Source organism: Calliphora vicina, chromosome 5, assembly GCF_958450345.1.
Source record: "Calliphora vicina chromosome 5, idCalVici1.1, whole genome shotgun sequence".
Lineage (NCBI taxonomy): Eukaryota > Metazoa > Arthropoda > Insecta > Diptera > Calliphoridae > Calliphora > Calliphora vicina.
The window spans coordinates 17,591,217-17,614,095 of NC_088784.1; the positions used below are offsets into that span (position 1 = coordinate 17,591,217).

Consider the following 22,879-nt stretch of genomic DNA (forward strand, 5'->3'; position numbering starts at 1 on the left):
ATAAAAATAATTCCTCTTTTTGGTATTTTTTGCTATACACCCATTATGCACAAACAACAACAAAATGTAGTAGTTTAAAATCCCATTACTGGTTTCCGCTGGGTGGCAACACTAAAAGAGAACTTAACGCCATTTTTCTGATGGAATGACGTAAATTTTTTTTGTTTTACAAATTAATACGTAAATACACCATACGACACGTAGAAAAGTACTGTTTTGTTAAAAAAATATTTGAAAATTTTTGAAATTCAACATGACGTCCAACCATAGGCCCTTGGAGGAAGGTGACATCGAACTCATTGATCGCGTACGTGCCTCACCCTGTCTGTACGATACAAAGGATCCTAATTTTCGTTTGATCTACAAGAAAGAACAAGAATGGCAGGCTGTAGCCGATGGTCTGGCCATGTCACATTGGGAGGCTCGCAAGCGTTGGACTGTGTTAAGAGATCGTTATGCACGCGAACTGAAGCAGTTGATTATGCATCCCGACAGTACGGAGTATGGTAACAATGATTTTTTCCTTCGTATGAACTTCATAAGGAATTATGTTAAAAAGCGTGAGGTAAAACGAAAGCGCTGCAACTCCCAGGGCGTACAAATTAAAGACGAGGAGAAGCCCAGACCGATAAAACTATATAAATTTGATTCGGATGGGAATAATTTCGAGTCGGATGATAATCAATTGTCGCAGACGACTGAAAAAAGCTACATAATTGATGACAGTCAGGTGTTAACGACTGGCAAATTTAGTTATGTGGAACAGTTGTCACAGGACCATATTGAAGAGCAGCCTGAGAACTTAAATCAAATAGAAGAACATTGTGGCGAACATGAATATCATGATTATGTGGAAGGTATAACAAAGAGAAAGTTTACGAATTTACATAAATATACAGGGCAGTCCATAGTATATCATCTATGGGGCGATCAATCACCTGTATAGTTTAAATTCGAATTGGATTTATTATGCATTTAAACCTAATTTAACTATAGTAAACTGAATTATTTTTTATTTTATAATTTAGACACTTCTGCGGCTTATGAATCTGTAGAGGAGGATCATGAAAACTTAACCCAGGATAACTCCAATAGTTATTTGCTTGCCCCTTCAGTCAGTAGTAGTTGTGGTAACATTATAGTTAAACCAGAAAGCCACAAAATCGCTGATGACTATAGAATTTCCATAGAAGATCAAAAATTATGCACACCGCCACATTTACAACAGAGGCCTGTTATACAAAACACCTGCAGAGATACTACATCGCCCAGCTTGCCATCGGATACAGAAGAGTATTTCTCCAAGACGATAGCTTTATATTTGAGACAACTTTCGCCACGTCACAAAATCAAAGCTAAAGTGGAAATGATGCAGATAATTGAAAAGTTTATAGAGTTAGAAGAAACAAAATCCTAAATGGATGTAGAAATAGTGATAATTTTTTTTAAGTTTACAACTTAGTTTTAAGACTGTACATAAGAAATTATTTTATATATGTATTTCAAAGAAAAACAACAAATAGTATTAAATACAAAATTTAATATATTATTAAACATATAAACCATCAACATTAACAAAAGTCTTCATTAATTATATCGGCATTAACAGCTAAACCTCGTTCTTTTAAAGCTTTCGATATTAAACGATGTTTTTCTTGACGTTGTTCTTGTTCTCTTCTTTGAGCATCGAGGATTTCATCTACAGATATTTCCTTTAGAGGCAATTTTGATTCCTTTTCACGATCCTTGGAAAATACATTAAATTTTATTTACTTTTTATATTTTGAAAAACTATTCCTACTTACTATTTCACCCAGTAGCACGACATTTTCTCCACGTATAATAAAAACTCCGCGCGGTATGTCACCATACTCATTGCCAACGTGTATACGTTCTATGGTACGATGTAATACTAGATTTGCAAATTGATCCACTGAACGCAAATAGCCAATTAATGTACGACCATCTCTCAATAAAACCATTAGTTTTTCTGTAAATAAAAGAAAATAATGTTGATAGGAACTTGCTTCATTTTATATGTTAGTTTGTTGGGGTCACTTACTATCCACCTCTTCTAACAGATGAGCAGTGCCGGCTAAAGGATTTAAATCATCCATGTTTTCTTTATTATATATTATATATAATATTAAGTAAATGCAATTTGTGTAGTAAATATGTATTTTAGTTTAAATAAATATTATTTTATGAAGTTTTATTTAATAGTTTTTCAACATTTCGTTTATAAACAATAACCACAGCACGAAAAATAAAGTCAAAACAAATTCGTGCAAAAAATACGAAAAAAAAGTAAGCAGGGTTGCTTTTTAGGTACTATTTGTATAAACAAAGTGGTGAAATAAACAACATGCCTGTGTAGTGTTAATCCTTAACCATCATATTTGTAAAAATATTATTCACCACACATGTTTTGATGCACTATATTTGTGTTTAATACTTTTTTTGGAACAGTAATTAGTTTATATTTTTTTTTCTGTTATTACTTAAAACTGGGGATGTATCGAACACCGGCTTTGCTAAAATCACTTTTTCTGTATATCAAAATTTTGTGAAGTACTGAAGCGAAGCTCTTTCGACGATCTTGATTTATGCCAAAAACTAATCAGTGGTGAATAATACAATTTGGGGAGCAATTATATATAGTCAACATTCACCAACATCTGGCAACATTTCCCCACTGAAAAACATGTCATTCAAAGCACAAAACGAAGACGGGAAGAAAAATAGAAAAAATCTCAAAGAACGTCGGATAAACCAAAACACAGAATATTATATTTTTTATTCGGACAAAAAACGTATTAGAAAAAGCAACCTTTTGCAAAAGAACCAACAATAAAAATAAAATCACGAAGTTTCTACGAAAACGACTTAAAAATTGTAAAAAATATAGAAGTGCAAACGAAATTACATAAAAATTAATGCAAAACACCAGTGGAAAAGTTATAAATTTTTAAACTTCTTATAAATAACAAGGTAAAAAAAGGCAAATGGAAAGTGAAAATTTCTTTAAATCCATTGACGGGGACAGGCCAGGCCGCCAGATAAATAAGCAGTGAAAAAATATATACAGGGTGTATAAGGGAAATTAAGCAAATTGTGTCTATCGGTATAGAAAATAAATGCGACGAGTCATACTTTGTGCAATTTTTAAGCACGATTGTGTAATAATAAATAAATATCAATCAGTGAAGTGTAAATACATAATAATAAATTATAATAAAAAATTCCGTATCTTTGATAAATATTTTCAGAAAGTGTTAACAGTGCTTTATCACCCTACAGTTAAAATTTTTAGTTTTTAAGTTAAAATTCGTGTGCGTTCTTTATATTGTGCCTATAAGAATTTCCCTTTATTTGCTTTAGTGTGAAAAATCAATTTTGTAATTATTGCCAAATTTATTTTTGTAGTATTCTTTTTAAAATTGTTTGTGTTTTCAGCAAATAATAAATTGTTTGGCATTACAGTTGTAAAACAAAAACAAAAGAGAATCCTTAAAAACGGGTTGAGCAAATTACAGAAAATAAACCTGTCAAAATGAATACGTTCGTAAAGAACTACCGGAAAAGTGGAATTACTTCACACATGGTTCTGCCATCAAAGAAATGTAAGTATTATTATTAAACATTTGTTTATTTTATTAAAATCTGTATTATATTTGTAGTTGTTTTTGTAGATTTTCTGTAAAAGAAAACTTTCCATTGTAATAAGAAAATGAAAACAAAAAAAACTTCGTGTTTGACGAGAATGAAAAGAATGACGTGTGTGTGTTTGTTGTTTTGTTATTGTTTTCTTTTGTCATAACAATGGAGTGAACAGAGTTGCCAGACTATATATACGCATATAGTTTGTAAATAGGGGATAATAAATTAAAATTCGTTTTTAATGACAGTGTGTAAAATTCTATTAAAGGCACTGAGTTTATTTGGTATAAATCAAGATCAGCGAAACAGCTTGCATTTTTATAATTTCTTTGGTGTTGATAGCTCTCATAATTAGAAGCACAAAAACATTAATATTTTTGCCTGCTCTCTCTTAGTTTAAGAGTTATATGAATTTAAAGTCAATACATATAATAGTACATTTCTCATATATTTGGAAAACAAACTGATCGTTATGGGTATCATTTAATAGTGCTTCACAATACCTTTAATATGATATATAATATGGTACAGTTTATTAATATTGTGAACCAAAAATTCCTTTTTTATTTTATATGACAGTACATCAGAAAATTTTGATATACAGAAAAAGTGATTTTAGCGAAGCCGGTGTTCGATACACCCCAGAGTTAAAAGTCCCTTCACCCGGCCGAAGGCCGGCAATACCGAAAATGTGAATATTTACAGAAAAAAAATTATGAAAATGTAAACTGTTACGCGGATCTTGATTTGTTCCAAAAAAATAAAAAAACCTTGAAATGAGGGCAAAAATTTGTTTGTCGCCGGTCCATATTTTCCGATATTTGAAACTCAAATTTTAACATATCTTTGATATTTGTTATTGGATCGCAATATTTTTTTATATCGTAAAATGAGAAAAAAAAACACATTTGGACCCGGTCCAATATCCATTAAAAACCTAATTTTTAATATTTTGGTTGTTACGCTCTTTTGCTTTTCAGGTGACGATATGTATGTATGAACTTGTTTTTTGTCCACAGTTTTTTTCTACTCATTTTTAGTTTTAAATGTTTTCGCATTTTACATTTCTGGAATTCGTATCGATGATTTTCAACTTCGTATATTGTTGGCAATTACCATTATTGTTTTCATGATGCAAATTGTTGGCATGTTTGATATTTTTGTAGTAAACAAGGGGTATTAAGATCTTATATATTATTAGTTTTAAATTTATATCACAGATGTGAGTGTGTTTGCTGAATATTTTCTATCAAAAATTTATTTTCATGAAAGATTGTGGATATTGAATATAGTCCTTCGATAAACTACTTTTTAAAAAATGCTAAAACAGCTTGTCTTTGTTGTATAAATTTATTTTATGGAAAATTTATTGTTCCTAATCATGTTAAGGTTTTTTATCTTGATATTAAATTACAAGTATGTTTAAAATTATTAGATTATGAATTATTATAAACTACTAGCTTGACCCGGTGCGCTTCGCTACCCCTGTCGTAGTAAAATAAAAAATATATAGCCTATTGACGCTTCCCAGTAAGGATCTATCTACGTTCCAAATTTCAATAAAATCGGTTCAGCCGTTTAGGCGTGATGCTCAAACAAATAAACAAACCAACAAACAAACTTACAAAGACATTTATATATTTTATAGATATAGATAACAATTATAAATTTAACGTTTCCATCTCTGGTCAGTTTGTTTTGAAGTAAATATATATGTATGCATGTATATGTGTATTAGTTGTTATGTCAAACATCTGTTATTTGTTTTGCTTTTGTTGTTGCTCTTTATATGAAGAAGAAGAAGTTTGTTGTTGCTCCTGCTAATTGGAAAATAAATTTTGTGTCCATGTCTGCAAATTAGAGCTTATCATTAAAATTTATTTTTTTGTGCTTATTCATCCATTATATAGTTTTTGAGTTTTTCGTTTTGTGTTTGATAAGATTCTTCCTATTTTTTGTTAGGCTAAAGTGACAGTAAATCATTATTACTTAATCTTTTTCAATAAACTAAATTATGTTTTGCAAAATATCGAAAATGTGTGAAAAGAAAAGCGGAAAGTAACAGATCACAAATGGACAATACATACATACTTTTATTTTAACAGCAATTAGTTAGGTATAAAATCAGTAAAAAAAAGTAGGACAACTGTATAAAAATTGTGTTAGAATTTACAACCTTGACCGACCTACTTGCAAGAAAATCTAAGAATTATTGAGTCAGTTTTTTTATTTATCGGTTGTAGTTTCGACAATTCGGACACATATAGTTTTAGGCTCTGTCGAATTATCGAGTTGAAGATTCTAGAAATAATCAAAGTGAACTAAAACATGAATTTACTCTTTTGTTACAGATATATTTATTCAAAATCAAAAATAATATATATAATCCCTATTTAAATTAAATAACGCAGAAATATTTCCTTTCTCCTCAACTTTACATAAAATAATTTAACCTTTGCTTATAAAATTTCTAATGAAATCGGGATATGATTGTTTATTCTGGTTCGCTATAGATAGCGGAGTCAATATGACCATGTCCATCTGTATGTTGAAATAAACTTTCCGGAGATATAAGGAAAAAACCAGGACTACCTCAATTTTTGGACTATTTTTGATCTACTTATATCTGTCATTAATATAGAATCATAGAATCCAATCATGGTCGGAATCGGTTTTGAAAACGACAAAAAAGATACATTTGACTTATGAAATCCAATGTAATTTTTTGTTTAATCGATATAGAATTTAATTCTAGATAGAATATAAAACCAAAAACTTTCGATTTCACAAGACCAATGTACTTTTTCAGTCGTTTTCAAAACCGATTCCGACAATGATTGGATTCTATGACATCCCCGAATATAGTAAGTTGGACCTACAACGGGTCAAAATCAGGAAAAATATTTTTTAACCCGAATTTAGAAGAGATCTTTTATACAATAAATTTATAAAAAAATTTAATTTTTAAAAATTAAAAAAAAATTGAAGAACAATTTAAAACAAAATTGAAAAAAATTCTTTTTTTTAAATTAAAAAAACAAGTTTGAAAAAGAAATTAAAATAAAAACTTTGAAAAAAATATTGAAATTTTTTTTAATTAAAAATTTTTATTTTAATGAATAATTTGGTGAATTTATATACTTGCTTTTCTCCAAATTTCTTTTTAAAATTGTTTTCAATATTTATCTTAAAGTATACTTTGGTGAAGGCTATATAAGATTTGGCACAGTCAAATCATGATCAAGCCTGAATCTATTCATGTTGATTTGTCGGAGAATACTGTTCATAAACGTCAAAAATTGAGCGTAGTATGACAGTTCGTTTGGCAGTTAAACTAAATCAACAATAAATAAAAAAAAACTTTAGTTCAAGCTACGTTTAAACAAAGAATTTATATTATCTTTATCCCAAAAACAAGCTCTCTTAGTCAATTACCTTAATTTTTAAGACTTTTTGGGAAATAAAATTCATTTATTTTACCCACACGTTTCTGAAAATGATATTAACAAATAGATTGTTAATACTTAATGTTTTAATTGCGAAACATTTTATAGAATTACGAATGGTTTTACAGTATTTTGTTCCTTTTTATCATTCTTTCTTTCATTTCTCATGTTTTTTTTTATTTTTTTTTTTATTTTGGCAACAAAAGCACAGTTTTTATTTCTACAATTTATTTTGTTTTTGTGTACAAATGTTTTATCTATTTTACACAACAACAATTAAATTTAAACTTGATCTGAACGAAGGTGAAATTTCTTGAAAATTAGGTTAATGCACTATAATGCGTTTTAAGATACAAGAGAAAACCTCATTCGATATATTTTGTTTTACATAAATGTTTTTTGTTCCCAAAAATCTAATTATATATTTAATAATGATTTAAATACAAATTATCATCATGAAATTGTTTGACATCTCTATTAATTTAAAATCTCTTGCATTGTTCTACTTTACCCAACTTATTTTCAATTATGACGCAATATTTCGTTTTAATGCTGTAAACAAAATATTGAAAACATATAATTTGTGTTTATTTTTTTATTTTCTTTTCATATTTAACACAATTTGTTTTAATACAGAGCATTTTTAACTAATGAGAATATTTACGGTCTGTCTTTCATTTATATTGTTTGAAACAATTAGACAATCGTAGACAAATTGACGTCGTTTTTGTTCGTTTCTTTAGAATTGTTATTGCCGCAGGTGTTGACTCAATTCTGGTTTATTTTAATTATATTATTCAAAATATATAATTTTCTTTTATAAGTTAATAATATATTTTCTTATACTTACCTATGTATGTATTTACTTTATTTATTAACTTAAACAAATTAACACTTTCGATATTTGTTATTATCATACTATACTGCTGAAGTCTTAATCATTTCTTTTTAATCTTAAAGCAAATATATTATATCAATAAATAGCATTTGATAACGAAAATAAGTAGCTATAAAAACAACAAAGATTAGTAATGATTTTAATTCATACATAAGTTTTATTTAAAATAAATCATAAATAAATAATTTCCTTTGGCAATCATTTTGAAGAAGTAAACAAAAAGAAGAGAAAATTATGTTTGTATATTCGGTAATATTACACCACTGTTAAAAACATGTGTAATTGGCATCACTGATTTACGTCAAAAGTTTTTTTGAAGGAAATGTTTGGCAGTGATGCTATAGATTTTAGCAATAAACGCATCATTATCCTTTAATCACATATAATACAGCAGGCTACTGACCACAATCTGTCAAAATTAAAATTCACATGGTTTTATGAATTACCGCTGTAGCCAACTTATTCGAATAATAACCGAATAAAGCTAAGCTAATCTCTATTTATTTAGGCGAAAATGTATCAAAACGTCAAACATCAATGTCAGCTATAAATGAGCCAATTTTTACTAAAACTACACCGAATAATTATTCGAATAAAAAACCGATTAATTATTCGAATAAAAAACCGATTAATTATTCGAATGAAAACCGAATAATTTTTCGAATGCAAAATCTAATAATGAAAATGATAATTTTTATTAAAAAATCTAGAAAATGCACGAATAATTATTCGAATAATAACCGAATAAAAAACCGATTAATTATTCGAATGAAAAACCGAATAGTTATTCGAATTAAAATATCGGATAAAAAATAAATTTGAAATTATTTGTGAAAATTTAGCTAATTTTTGTAAAAAAAAATCTAGGAGATAATTTTATATTTAGCTTATTTTTATAAAAGCTACACAGAATAATTATTCGAATAAAAAGCCGATTGAATCGAATGAAAAACCGAATTATTTTTCGAATCTAAAAAATCTAATGATAAAAAAGGAATAACCATAGGTATGTATACTGAAATTTTGATAAATATTAATCAAAAATCTAGAAAATACACGAATAATTATTCGAATAAAAAACCGAATAATTATACGAATAAAAAATATAAAACCAGAAAATATTATTCTTACATTGAATGGTCATAATATAAAAACAAGCGAATAATTTTTCGAATAAAAAACCGAATAATTATACGATTGAATAATGTAATATGTATTAAATTAAATTACCATAGTTATTATTTAAAAGTTACCTAACTTTTTTTACCAAAAATTCAAAAAAAAAAATTGATGAATAATTATTCGAATAAAAACCGAATAATTATTCGAATAAAAAATACAAAACAAGAAAATTTTGGTTTTTAGAATGAATGGCCATAATTGAGCATGTTTTTACAAAAGCTACACCGAATAATTATTCGAGTAAAAAAAAACTGATTAATTATTCGAATGAAAAATCGAATATTAAAAATGAAATAACCATTATTAGTTATTGGAGAAAATTTTGCTAATTTTTAAGAATGATAATTTTCGAATAATAACGAATATTTATGCGAATAAATAATATTCAATAATATAATATGGGTCATAATTTTTCGAATAAAAATTATACGAATGAAAAATGTAATAATAAGTTAAATTACTATAGTTATTAGTGAAAATTTAATCGAATAAAACAAGACAAGAAAATTTTATTTTTAGAATGAAATTTAAAAAAAATACACCGAATAATTATTCGAATAAAAAAAACAAGTTATTATACGAATGAAAAATGGAATTATAAATTATATTACCATAGTTATTATTGAAATGTTAAGTAATTTTTTACAAAAAATCTAAAAAAATAGATGGGTAGTTATAGGAATAAAAACCGAATATTTAAGCGAATAAAATTTTTTTCAAAATATGAAACCAGAAATTTTAATTTTTACATTGAATAGTCATAATTGATCTATTTAAAAAAACTAAACCGAATAATTATTCGAATAAAAACCGATTATTTATTCGAAAGAAAAATTGATAATTGATCTATTTAAAAAAACTAAACCGAATAATTATTCGAATAAAAACCGATTATTTATTCGAATGAAAAACCGAATAATCATTCGAATGAAAAATGGAATAATAAATTAAATACCAAGTTTTTAAATAAATGTTACTTAATTTTTTACAAAAAATCTAAAAAATACACGAATATTTAATCGAATAAAAACCGAATAAAAAATACAAAACTAGAAAATTTTATTTTTAGATTGAATGACGATAATTTAGTACATTTTTACAAAAACTACACCGAATAATTATTCGAATGAAAAACCGATTAATTATTCGAATGAAAAATTGAATTCTTATTCGAATGAAAAATCTACATAATAATTAAAATGAAGTTATTGGTGAAAATTTTGCTAAGTTTTGTGAAAAATCTAGAAAATACGCGAATAATTATTCAAATAGTAACCGAATATTTAGGCGTATAAAAAATAATGAAAAATATAAAACTAGAAAAATTATTTTTTACATTGAATGGGTAAATATTTTTTCAAATAAAAAACCGAATAATTGTACGAATAAAAAATTGAATAATACGAATAGTTAATCGAATAAAAACCAAACAAAAACCGAATAATTATTCGAATAAAAATTGCATAACCAAAAAATTTTATTTTTAAAATGAATGGCCACAATTAAGCATATTTTTAGATAAGCTACTCCGAATAATTATTCGAGTAAAAAACCGATTAATTATTCGAATGAAAAATTTAATAATTATTCGAATGAAAAATTTAATAATTATTCGAATGAAAAATTTAATAATAAAAATGAAGTTATTAGTGAAAATTTAGCTAAGTTTTGTGACAAAATCTAGAAAATACGCGAATAATTATTCGAAAACTAACCGAATATTTATGCGACTAAAAAAACCAGAAAATTAAATTTTTACATTGAATGAGCATAATTTATCTATTATTTTTAAATAAAAATAAGTGAATAATTTTTCAAATAAAAAACCGAATAATTGTACGAATAAAAAATTTAATAATAAATGAAATTACCATAGTTATGAGTGAAAAGTTGCCTAATTTTGTACAAAAATTCTAAAAAATACACGAATAGTTAATCGAATAAAAACCAAACAAAAACCGAATAATTATTCGAATAAAAATTGCATAACCAAAAAATTTTATTTTTAGAATGAATGGCCACAATTAAGCATATTTTTAGATAAGCTACTCCGAATAATTATTCGAGTAAAAAACCGATTAATTATTCGAATGAAAAATTGAATAATTATTCGAATAAAAAATCTACATATTAGTGAAGTTATTAGTGAAAATTTAGCTAAGTTTTGTGACAAAATCTAGAAAATACGCGAATAATTATTCGAAAACTAACCAAATATTTATGCGACTAAAAATTATTAAAAAACCAGAAAATTAAATTTTTACATTGAATGAGCACAATTTATCTATTATTTTTAAATAAAAATAAATGAATAATTTTTCAAATAAAAACCCGAATAATTGTACGAATAATTTATTAGAGAAAAATTGAGTAATTTTTTAAAAAAAATCTTAAAAATAGATGGGTAATTATACGAATAATAAAAAAATAGACGAATAATTAATTATTCGAATCCGAATTTTTCGAATAAAAACCGAATAATGGAAAAATAAATAAAAAAAAATTATTTTACCAAAATCTCAAAAATACACGAATCAAAACCGAATAATTATTCGAATAAAAATACAACTCAAAAAATCAATAGCCATATTTGAGTATATTTTTAAAAAACTACATCAATTATTTTTAAATAAAAACAAGCGAATAATTTTCTAATCTAAAAAATTTATTGATAATTAATCGAATAAAAACCGAATATTTATTCGAATAAAAAATACAAAACTACACAATTTAATTTTTAAATGGAATGAGCTCATATTTTACAATAAAAAGCGAATAATTTTTCAAATTGAAACCGAATAATTATTCGAATGAAAAATCAAAAAAATCTTAAATTTTTTCAAGTAAAAATCTCCAAAAAAAATACTTTTTCTTTCTTTTATAGCCATATTTTAGCATATACTTCAACACCTTTTCACTTCAACATTGCATTTTATTCAATTAAGAAGTTTTAAAAATGTTTAAGTTTTATTAGACATCGTAAACTGAGCTCCTATAAGATTCAATAGAGTTCTCTCAGTTAAAGATTTTTCATAGAATATTGAAAATGGGAGAAAAGTATGAGTGGTCAGATGTTGACCACAATTTTTAAAACAAACCTGTCCTATATTTATAAAAAATTACCGGAGCAGGCAAAAAAAAAGACCCTTACTCATAACTAAATTTAAATTTACACTGAATACTATATCCAGTATTTAGATTTTCTGGTTTTATTCAGAATTGTTTTATAATAAAACTCTGAATAAGAGGCTACAAGGGAAATAAATATGTATTTATAAAAATATCACAAATATCGTTTAATTAATAACACATTAAATTTACAAACATTTTCAGATTCCTCAGCACACTACAGGTCACATTTCGCCCTGAAATATCGGCTAGATCCTCACGGGCCCCAGTTCTATGTCAGTCGACATACACTATTATCATCACATCATCAATATCTACCGGCTGTGACAGCAGCTGTCCGACATGACTATCACACCTTACAGCATAACCAACGACATGTGCCGTTGATGTCATCCTATAGTTATAATGCCAGCCGTCATTTTCGCCTTGGTCAAGGTCTCTATGAACAGCCCTCGTCCAAAGTTGAGGTGACCGTACAGAATATGAAAAATAAACAGAAGGAAAAAGTTGAAGAAATATTAAAGGAGGCCACAGCTGCAGCAGCAGCAACAAGCGACAACAAAGTGGTGGAGGCCACACCAAAACCGGTAGCCGTTAAGAAATCTTTACAAACCCGTATCTGGGAAGAAATCGTACACTACTATCATGGTTTTCGTCTACTGTTTATCGACATAAATATTTGTCGTAAGCTGCTGTGGCGTGTGCTGAATGGTAAGACTTTGACCAGACGAGAAAATAAGCTATTGGTGCGCACCACTTCGGATGTTTTCCGTTTGATACCCTTCTCGGTATTTATTATAGTTCCTTTTATGGAATTGGCTCTGCCTTTGTTTATCAAATTTTTCCCCGGCATGTTGCCATCCACATTCCAAACCAGCAAGGAAAGGGAGGATAAACTAAAACAAGCTTTACAGGTGCGCTTGGAAATGGCCAAGTTCTTGCAAAAGACCTTGGATGAGATGACGGTGCAGCACAAGGAGCACAAGAGTGAGGAGGCCAAGCAATTTGAAATATTCTTCCAAAAGATCAAGGATCCCAGTGAGCAGGTATCAAACGATGACATTATAAAGTTTGCCAAACGTTTTGAGGATGAAATTACTTTGGATTCATTGAGCGGAGAGCAATTGTCGGCCTTGTGTAGAGTGTTGGAGTTGAATACGGTGGGCACCTCCAATTTGTTAAGATTTCAATTGCGATTGAAGTTGCGCTCATTGGCCGCTGATGATCGTGTCATAGAACGTGAGGGTGTTAATTGCTTGGATTTGTGGGAATTGCAACAGGCCTGCAAGGCTCGTGGCATGCGTGCCTATGGCCTGACCAAGGAACGTATGCAAACCCAACTACAGCAATGGATAGATTTGTCTCTAAACGAAAAAGTACCTCCCACTTTGCTTTTGCTATCGCGAGCAGTATCGATTTCGGATGATTCCTTTACCACCGACAAGCTTAAGGAAACCCTTAGAGTATTACCCGACTCCTTGGCCAATCAAACCAAGGCTGCCATTGGTGAACGTGAAGGCAAAATTGATAACAAAGTCAAATTGGAAATTATCAAAGAGGAAGTGCGCAAAATCAAAGAAGAACGCGAAGAGGAACGACAAGAAGAAAAGGCCCAAAAGGAAGACTTGCTGGACAAGGCCAAACTTATTGAAGATGTCAGTGTTGAGTTACTAGATCGCGCCAAGGATGTTACCGATCAAGTTCCTCCTCTGGAAAGAGTGAAGCCTATAGTGTCGACCGTGCTTAGCGAAGCCGAAACAGCCAAGGAGGCTGAAACGGCCAAGGCCAAGGATGAAGAAGAGAAGTCTATCTCCTCCAAGGATGTAGAACTGTTATCGGAAGCCCTGAAGACACTATCGAGCGACAAGAAGATGGTGGTCGAAAAGGAAACCATTAAAGATCTCAAAACCGAACTGGAAGAATACAAAGAAGATGTCGAGGAATTGCGTGAAGTGCGTCAAGTTGTACAGGAGCCCGTCCATGAAAGTCGTGCCGCCAAAATGCTATTCAAAAAGGTTAATACCATGATTGGCCAATTGGACAAGGTGCTAACGGATTTGGAGGAAAAACAACACAAGGTCATGGCTCAGGATCTAAAAGGCGAGGTGCTGACCAAAGAACAAGAGGAAGCGAAACGTCGTCACGAGGATATTGTGCAAATCGATGAATTGGTGCAGATTATTAAGAAGGTATGTCGTCTGTGAAAAAATTGTTTTGGAAAACAAATTATTAGTTTCTATTTTGTTGTTTATTCTGTTGCAGTTGAAACAAACCTCAGACGAGTCAAGACTTAAACAAATTGAAAATGTTTTAAGCAAACTGGATTCTGACAAAGATGGTGCCATATCGGTGGATGAAGTGCTTAAGGTGAGTTTTTTTTTTTTTAATAATTTTTTAAAGATATCTTTAAATATCGCAAGGTTTCTATAGAAATTTATAGAATTATTAAACCCATGAACATGAGTGGCATGTTTGTAATTTCTACATTTTTCATTTTCGACCTCACAAATTATATATATTCTGGATCGTTATAGATAGCGGAGTCGATATAGCCATGTCCGTCTGTATGTTGAAATCAGCTTTTTCTAGACATACATGAATATATCCGCTATAGACCCGGTTCAGTTGCTATTTAAAATCGAGAAAATCGGAACACAAATTGCTGAGATATAAGGAAAAAACCGTTACAACCTCGATTTTTGTCCTATTTTTGATCTATATCAGATTACTAAGTCATTAATATTGACAAATGGATATTTAATGATAGATATTTCAAAGCCTTTAACTTACATATATAAGGCCATAGCAATGGGTCAAAACCGGGGAAAATATTTTTTAACCCGAACTTTTTTCAGAAAAAAAATATTTTTTTCTCAATAATACATTTAAAAAACATTTTTTTTTTAAATTAAAAAAATATTTTTAAAAAATTAAAAAAAAATATATAAAAATAAAATTATTTTTAAAAAATTTTGACATTCATTTTTTCTTTTCACTAATAAATTTAAAAAAAATTAAAAAAAAAATTTTAAAAAAATTAAAGAAAATGTTTAAAAAATAAAAAAAAATATTTTCAAAAAATTTTGTCATTAATTTTTTCTTTTCACTAATAAATTTAAAAAATTAAAAAAAAATAATTTAAAATAGTTAAAGAAAAAGTTTAAAAAATTAAAAAAAATATTTTTAAAAAATTAAAAAAAATATTTTTAAAAAATTAAAAAAAATATTTTTAAAAAATTAATTTTGTTTACCTAAGTTCCAATAGAAAAGTTTCGATAGATAACTTTTAGTTTTTATAGAATAGTTATCCATAAATTTAATTTTCTTTTGATAGGCTATCGATAACATTGAGTTTCTATAGAAAAGTTATCGATAACATTAATTTTATACACAAAAATTATATAATAACTTTAATTTTAGATATTGCTATAAAAAATGTGTCGGTAAATAAATTATTTTTGCAAAATTTTATCGGAAAGTTATCGATAACTTTAATTTTCTTTAGAAAAATTATCGATAACTTAAATATTCTATAGAAAAGTAATCGATAACTTTAATTTATATAGAAAATTTTTCGATAACTATTACTTTCTGTAGTAAACGTATCGATAAATTTTAGTTTCTATAGAAAAGTTATCGAGAATTTTATTTATCCATAGAAAATTTTTTGTTATTTTTAATTTTCGATATTTCTGTAGAAAATTGTTTGATAACTTAAATAATTTTCGGAAAATTTATCGGAAAGTTAATTTTCTTTAGAAAAATTATCGACAACTTAAATTTTCTATAGAAAAGTTATCGAAAACATTTATTTTATAATGAAAATTGAACGATATCTTTTAGTTTTAATAGATTATTGATTGATAACTTTTTGTTTCTATATTAAAGTTATCGAAAACTTTAGTTTCTACAGAAAATATATCGTTATTTTATTATCTATAGAAAAGTTATCGATAACTTGAATTTTCTTTAAAAGAAATGATCGATAACTTAAATATTCTATAGAAAAGTAATCGATAACTTTAATTTATATCGAACATTTTTCGATAAATTTTAGTTTCTATATAAAATGTATTGCTATCTTTAATTTTCGATATTTCCATGGAAAATTGTTCGATAACTTAAATAGTTTAACGGAAAGTTAATTTTCTATAGAAAAATTATCGAAAACTTTTATTTCCATTAGAAAAGTTATAGAAAGCTTTCAGTTTCTATGGAAAATATATCAATCCTTTATTTTTTATAGAAAATTTATCGATAACTTTTAGTTTCTATAGAAAATTTATCGATAACTTTTAGCTTCTATAGAAAAGTTATCGATAACTTTTAGTTTCTATAGAAAAATTATCGATAACTTTTAGTTTCTAGAAAAGTTATCGATAACTTTTAGTTTCTATAGAAAAGTTATCTATAACTATTAGTTTCTATAGAAAAGTTATCGATAACTTTTAGTTTCTATAGAAAAGTTATCGATAACTTTTAGTTTCTATAGAAAAGTTATCGATAACTTTTAGTTTCTATAGAATAGTTATCGATAACTTTTAGTTTCTATAGAAATGTTATCGATAACTTTTAGTTTCTATAGAAAAGTTATCGATAACTTTTAGTTTCTATAGAAAAGTTATCGATAACTTTTAGTTTCTATAGAAAATATATCGATAATTTTTAGTTTCTATAGAAAATATATCGAAAATTTTTTGTTTTTATAGAAAAGTTGTCGATAACTTTTAGTTTTTATAGAAAATTTATCGATAACTTTTAGTTTCTATAGAAAAGTTATCGATAACTTTTAGTTTCTAGAAAACTTTTAGTTTCCATTAAAAATATATCGATTACTTTAATTTTCTACAAAAATGTATCGATAACTTTAATTTTCGTTATAACTATAAAAAATTTATCGATAACTTGAATTTTTTGTAGAAAATTTAACTATTTTCTATGGAAAATTATTGCAACTTCCCCTAAAACTGTATCAAATTATAAAATTCTCTTTAGAAAATCTTAACGATAACTAAAATTTTTTGATTTTAATTCTGTTCTTTTTTCGTCAAGGTCGTCGAAGCAATTGGCCGTGAAAATGTGAAATTGAATGAGAAACAATTGGAAGAATTGATTACTCTACTAGACAAGGAACAAATCATTGAAGCTGAGGAGAAAATAGAAAAGGCTATAGCCAAGAGTATAAAAGAAGCTGAAGAAGCTAAAAAAGTAGCGGATAAAGTGCAAAAAAGTGACACCGGCAGCAGTAGTAAACCACAAAAAGCAGCTGGCATATATACAGATGAACTTAAAGATTGTGCTAAAGTAATTAAGGATAATGCTCTCAATCTGGATGAGCTGGATAAGAAGAATGTGTTAAAAACAGAGGTAGAATTAAAGAATTTTGGAAACAGTAGAATTTGTTTTAAATTAAAAATAAATTATTTTAATTTCTAGGCTGCTGCTAACACCAAACAGGAGAGTGTGCTGTTGGAGGCTGCCGAAAAACAAAAGGAAAAAATCTTACCTAAAGCTGATATCATGCCACCCACACCACCACCCACCAACAAAACAAATCAAGTCAATACTAAAGATAAAATGATATGATTTGATAAAATCCCTTCTTCCTCCTCCTCCTCTACATCTACTAAGCTTAAGAATAAACAAAATAAATAAACCTTCTTGCTAGGAATATGACAATAATTTGAAATTCCTTTTTGAAATATGTGTATGGAACTAAAAGCAAAGGCCGCCAACAATCTATTTAAATAGTTTTTAAATAGTAAGTTTACGAACAAAATTAGTTTCCATGTCTAATCTGCTACTGCATTGGGTATAAGGTGTAACCTAAAAGAAGGTTCTCCCTGTAGCTCTTTTAACATTTACTTAATCAAATCAAACCGCGTGTTATTTCAGCAGTTTTTTTTAAACTGCTTTTTGTTTAATATCGTTTTACCTCTTTAAATATTGTCATGTTAAGTTTATATCTATATTTTGTTTAGCTATTTCATTTTAATTTTTTATAGTAATAAACAAAAAAAAAATAAACTGTTTAATTGTACCTTAAAATTTAATTTAATAAAAGAACAAAGAAACGTTAAAGAAAGCTAATTTCTAATAAATCGATAACAGAAACGTTATGTTTTTTTATTTTGTTTATAACCAGGCAAAATTAAACTTTTAACAAAAGTCAGGAAAATTTCTTATATATTTAAAAAAAGGGAAATATTAAAATAAATCAATAACTATTAATTTGATTAATATATAAAATCTTTTCCTGGTTTTTGTTTAGTGTCCCTTGATGTAATAAATAATAGTTTTTTTTATTTAAATATGTTTTTAATTTTATAACAAAAAAAAAATAATTACTGAAACCGAGGCTGTTTAAAAAAAATGATTTTTGTTTTCATATACTATTACTATTGCTTCAATTTAAACAGAATATTTAAACTACATAAATAATTTGTAAAAAAAATCGTATAATCATGTTTTGTTTTTAAATAATTCTAAAGCTTTCTTAATTTCCTCTAATAATTTATTTATTTTCTTTAATTGCAGTAATTGTATATTGTATTAATAAAAACTGATTTTTTGAAATTAATGATGAAAATAAAATCAATGTAAAAGAATTTTGCACAAAAATCTAAAGAATGTTTTTATAAATGAGAAATAATGTGAAGTAATTAGTAAATAAAGATATTTTTATATTAACAAAAACCCATAAACAACTAAAACGAATTATTATTTAATTAAATAATGTGTGTTAATCCTTTAAACTGAAAACATAATTAAACAAAATATACTAAATTGAAAATCTTTTAAAAAAAGTATTGTTTAATTACATATTTATAAATAAGAATAAATCAAGAAATATACGAGTATTTGGCCAATAAAATAATTGGTAAATGTTTAAAGAAATCTACAAATAGTTTTATTGGGATTAAGGGGGTGAAAAGTTGTTGACTAACTTTCTAAAATATCATAAACTGAGGATAAACTTTCTGCCTAGAATTTGGCTCAGTTACTGAGCATATTTCTGTCTAGAAATTGTCTCAGTTACTGAGCATATTTCTGTCTAGAAATTGGCTCAGCTACTGAGCATATTTCTGTCTAGAAATTGACTCAGCTACTCAGCATATTTCTGTCTAGAAATTGACTCAGCTACTGAGCATATTTCTGTCTAGAAATTGGCTCAGTTGCTGAGCATATTTCTGTCTAGAAATTGGCTCAGTTACTGAGCATATTTCTGTCTAGAAATTTACTGGCCATATTTCTGTCTAGAAATTGGCTCAGTTACTGAGCATATTTCTGTCTAGAAATTGGCTCAGTTACTGAGCATATTTCTGTCTAGAAATATTGGCTCAGTTACTGAGCATATTTCTGTCTAGAAATTGGCTCAGTTACTGAGTATATTTCTGTCTAGAAATTGGCTCAGCTACTGAGCATATTTCTGTCTAGAAATTATGCTCAGTTACTGGCCATATATCTGTCTAGAAATTGGCTCAGTTACTGGCCATATTTCTGTCTAGAAATTGGCTCAGTTGCTGGCCATATTTCTGTCTAGAAATTGGCTCAGTTGCTGGCCATATTTCTGTCTAGAAATATTGGCTCAGTTACTGAGCATATTTCTGTCTAGAAATTGACTCAGTTACTGAGCATATTTCTGTCCAGAAATTGGCTCAGTTACTGAGCATATTTCTGTCTAGAAATTGGCTCAGTTACTGAGCATATTTCTGTCTAGAAATTGGCTCAGTTACTGAGCATATTTCTGTCTAGAAATTGGCTCAGTTACTGAGCATATTTCTGTCTACAAATTGGCTCAGTTACTGGCATATTTCTGTCTAGAAATTGGCTCAGGTACTGAGCATATTTCTGTCTAGAAATTGGCTCAGTTACTGAGCATATTTCTGTCTAGAAATTGGCTCAGTTACTGAGCATATTTCTGTCTAGAAATCTGCACAGTTACTGGCCATATTTCTGTCTAGAAATTGGCTCAGTTACTGGCCATATTTCTGCCTAGAAATTGGCTCAGTTACTGAGCATATTTCAGTCTAGAAATATTGGCTCAGTTACTGAGCATATTTCTGTCTAGAAATATTGGCTCAGTTACTGAGCATATTTCTGTCTAGAAATATTGGCTCAGTTACTGAGCATATTTCTGTCTAGAAATATTGGCTCAGTTACTGAGCATATTTCTGTCTAGAAATATTGGCTCAGTTACTGACCATATTTCTGTCTAGAAATATTGGCTCAGTTACTGACCATATTTCTGTCTAGAAATATTGGCTCAGTTACTGACCATATTTCTGTCTAGAAATATTGGCTCAGTTACAGAGCATATTTCTGTCTAGAAATTGGCTCAGTTACTGAGCATATTTCTGTCTAGAAATTGGCACAGTTACGGGCCATATTTCTGTCTAGAAATTTGGTCAGTTGCTGGCCATATTACTGCCTAAAAATTTGTTCAGTTACTAGCCACAATTCTGTGTTGCCACGAAACTCATCTCTCACAATCCATTAAAAATAATACAGCTTTAACATAAAATTTCTTTTTAGCAAAAAACTTTATTAAAAATGTAAGCTTACAGTAATTATACACACAAAATGTCCTATTGGGTCTCCAAATTTTACCGCTGCTGCTGCAGCCAACCAATTCGCCAGGAAGTAGCCTCCGGATAATTGTATTTAACCACCGGAGAATGCTCATATCTTTGGGTTAAATATTCCCTTCTTTGACCATTCTTTAGCAACTGGCGTTCAGCATCTGGTGCCGGTTTCATGGGACCTCGAAATCGGCCAGCAAATTTGAGTTCATCTCGGGACAGATCATAGGCAAATTCTGATGATTGTTGTGGATGATGTAAACGTGAGCGTATTCCTGTTGTTATAAAGGAGCTAAAAGGTGACTTCCAGTTTGTAGAGGTTGGTGAACGAGCCGATTGTGGGTTTCTAAAAGATTTTGAGCCACTTGAGTTATGATTGAGTGCAGTTTTGGGCCGTTGTTTGTTTTGGCTGGTTAAATTTGGTTTAGATATAGACGGCTCCATAATGGATTTTACACAGGTTGTTGGTTTTGTTGCTTCTTTCAGTTGTGTTAGCTTTAAATCTGTTTCCACACTATTAGTTGTTATTGGGGAAATACTATTTTCTACGTTTTGGCGTGACTCCCCGCTACACGGTTGCCCCGACAACATTTCATTGTTTGGCATTTGCTGTTGTTCCTTTATGGACTTTTCCATTGTAATATTAAAACATTTCTTTAGAATTTGTTCATTTCTTTCCCTTAAATAATTTTGAAGTTTTGTATCCTTGGTGTGGTCAAAATTTGTTTGGAATTTGAAACAATTTAATTTAGAAAACATGGCGAAGAAAGTTATTTCAAAATTAAATTAAATTAAAAAACAAAATTAATTCAAAATTTACCTGGTAGGAAATTTCAAGGCATTTTAAATGTCAGTTATTTGAAGACATAAGTATAGTGAGTTACTAAACATATTTCTGTCTAGAAATGTGTGGTCAGTAACTGACCATATTTCTGTCTAGAAATGTGTGGTCAGTAACTGACCATATTTCTGTCTAGAAATGTGTGGTCAGTAACTGACCATATTTCTGTCTAGAAATGTGTGGTCAGTAACTGACCATATTTCTGTCTAGAAATGTGTGGTCAGTAACTGACCATATTTCTGTCTAGAAATGTGTGGTCAGTAACTGACCATATTTCTGTCTAGAAATGTGTGGTCAGTAACTGACCATATTTCTGTCTAGAAATGTGTGGTCAGTAACTGACCATATTTCTGTCTAGAAATTTGGTCAGTTACTGTCCATATTTCTGTCTAGAAATTTGGTCAGTTACTGACCATATTTCTGTCTAGAAATTTGGTCAGTTACTGACCATATTTCTGTCTAGAAATTTGGTCAGTTACTGACCATATTTCTGTCTAGAAATTTGGTCAGTTACTGACCATATTTCTGTCTAGAAATTTGGTCAGTTACTGACCATATTTCTGTCTAGAAATTTGGTCAGTTACTGACCATATTTCTGTCTAGAAATTTGGTCAGTTACTGACCATATTTCTGTCTAGAAATTTGGTCAGTTACTGACCATATTTCTGTCTAGAAATTTGGTCAGTTACTGACCATATTTCTGTCTAGAAATTTGGTCAGTTACTGACCATATTTCTGTCTAGAAATTTGGTCAGTTACTGGCCCTATTTCTGTCTAGAAATTTGGTCAGTTACTGGCCATATTTCTGTCTAGAAATTTGGTCAGTTACTGGCCATATTTCTGTCTAGAAATTTGGTCAGTTACTGGCCATATTTCTGTCTAGAAATTTGGTCAGTTACTGGCCATATTTCTGTCTAGAAATTTGGTCAGTTACTGGCCATATTTCTGTCTAGAAATTTGGTCAGTTACTGGCCATATTTCTGTCTAGAAATTTGCTCAGTTACTGGCCATATTTCTGTCTAGAAATTTCGTCAGTTACTGGCCATATTTCTGTCTAGAAATTTGGTCAGTTACTGGCCATATTTCTGTTTAGAAATTTGGTCAGTTACTGGCCATATTTCTGTCTTGAAATTTGGTCAGT

The 22,879-nt window shown here is 28.5% G+C and overlaps 4 protein-coding genes across 5 annotated transcripts; 2 read left to right on the top strand and 2 right to left on the bottom strand.

Moving 5' to 3' along the window:
• The first annotated feature begins 190 nt into the window (after positions 1-190).
• Positions 191-1,580, top strand: hng1 (hinge1). Its single transcript, XM_065513478.1, has 2 exons — positions 191-857; positions 1,029-1,580. Exons 1-2 carry the CDS (start codon positions 254-256, stop codon positions 1,415-1,417), a joined length of 993 nt encoding a protein of 330 aa, XP_065369550.1. The 5' UTR covers positions 191-253; the 3' UTR covers positions 1,418-1,580.
• Positions 1,526-2,215, bottom strand: LSm1 (U6 snRNA-associated Sm-like protein LSm1). Its single transcript, XM_065513480.1, has 3 exons — positions 2,063-2,215; positions 1,806-1,990; positions 1,526-1,745 (listed from the first exon to the last, which is right to left on the bottom strand). The coding sequence occupies exons 1-3, from the start codon at positions 2,115-2,117 to the stop codon at positions 1,572-1,574; spliced, it is 414 nt and encodes a 137-aa protein (XP_065369552.1). The 5' UTR covers positions 2,118-2,215; the 3' UTR covers positions 1,526-1,571.
• Positions 2,216-2,715: 500 nt separating this feature from the next.
• Letm1 (Leucine zipper and EF-hand containing transmembrane protein 1) lies at positions 2,716-18,429 on the top strand. 2 transcript variants are annotated; one of them, XM_065511077.1, is made up of 6 exons: positions 2,716-2,991; positions 3,457-3,623; positions 12,520-14,504; positions 14,578-14,682; positions 17,368-17,682; positions 17,752-18,429. In XM_065511077.1, exons 2-6 carry the CDS (start codon positions 3,554-3,556, stop codon positions 17,899-17,901), a joined length of 2,625 nt encoding a protein of 874 aa, XP_065367149.1. In that variant the 5' UTR covers positions 2,716-2,991; positions 3,457-3,553; the 3' UTR covers positions 17,902-18,429. The 2 variants fall into 2 exon arrangements, with proteins under 2 accessions (XP_065367149.1, XP_065367150.1); XM_065511078.1 differs by having other exon boundaries at positions 3,484-3,623.
• A 2,492-nt stretch (positions 18,430-20,921) lies between these two features.
• On the bottom strand, positions 20,922-21,533 carry LOC135961122 (uncharacterized). The gene has a single exon (XM_065512618.1). The coding sequence runs from the start codon at positions 21,531-21,533 to the stop codon at positions 20,922-20,924; it is 612 nt and encodes a 203-aa protein (XP_065368690.1).
• Positions 21,534-22,879: the final 1,346 nt, after the last annotated feature.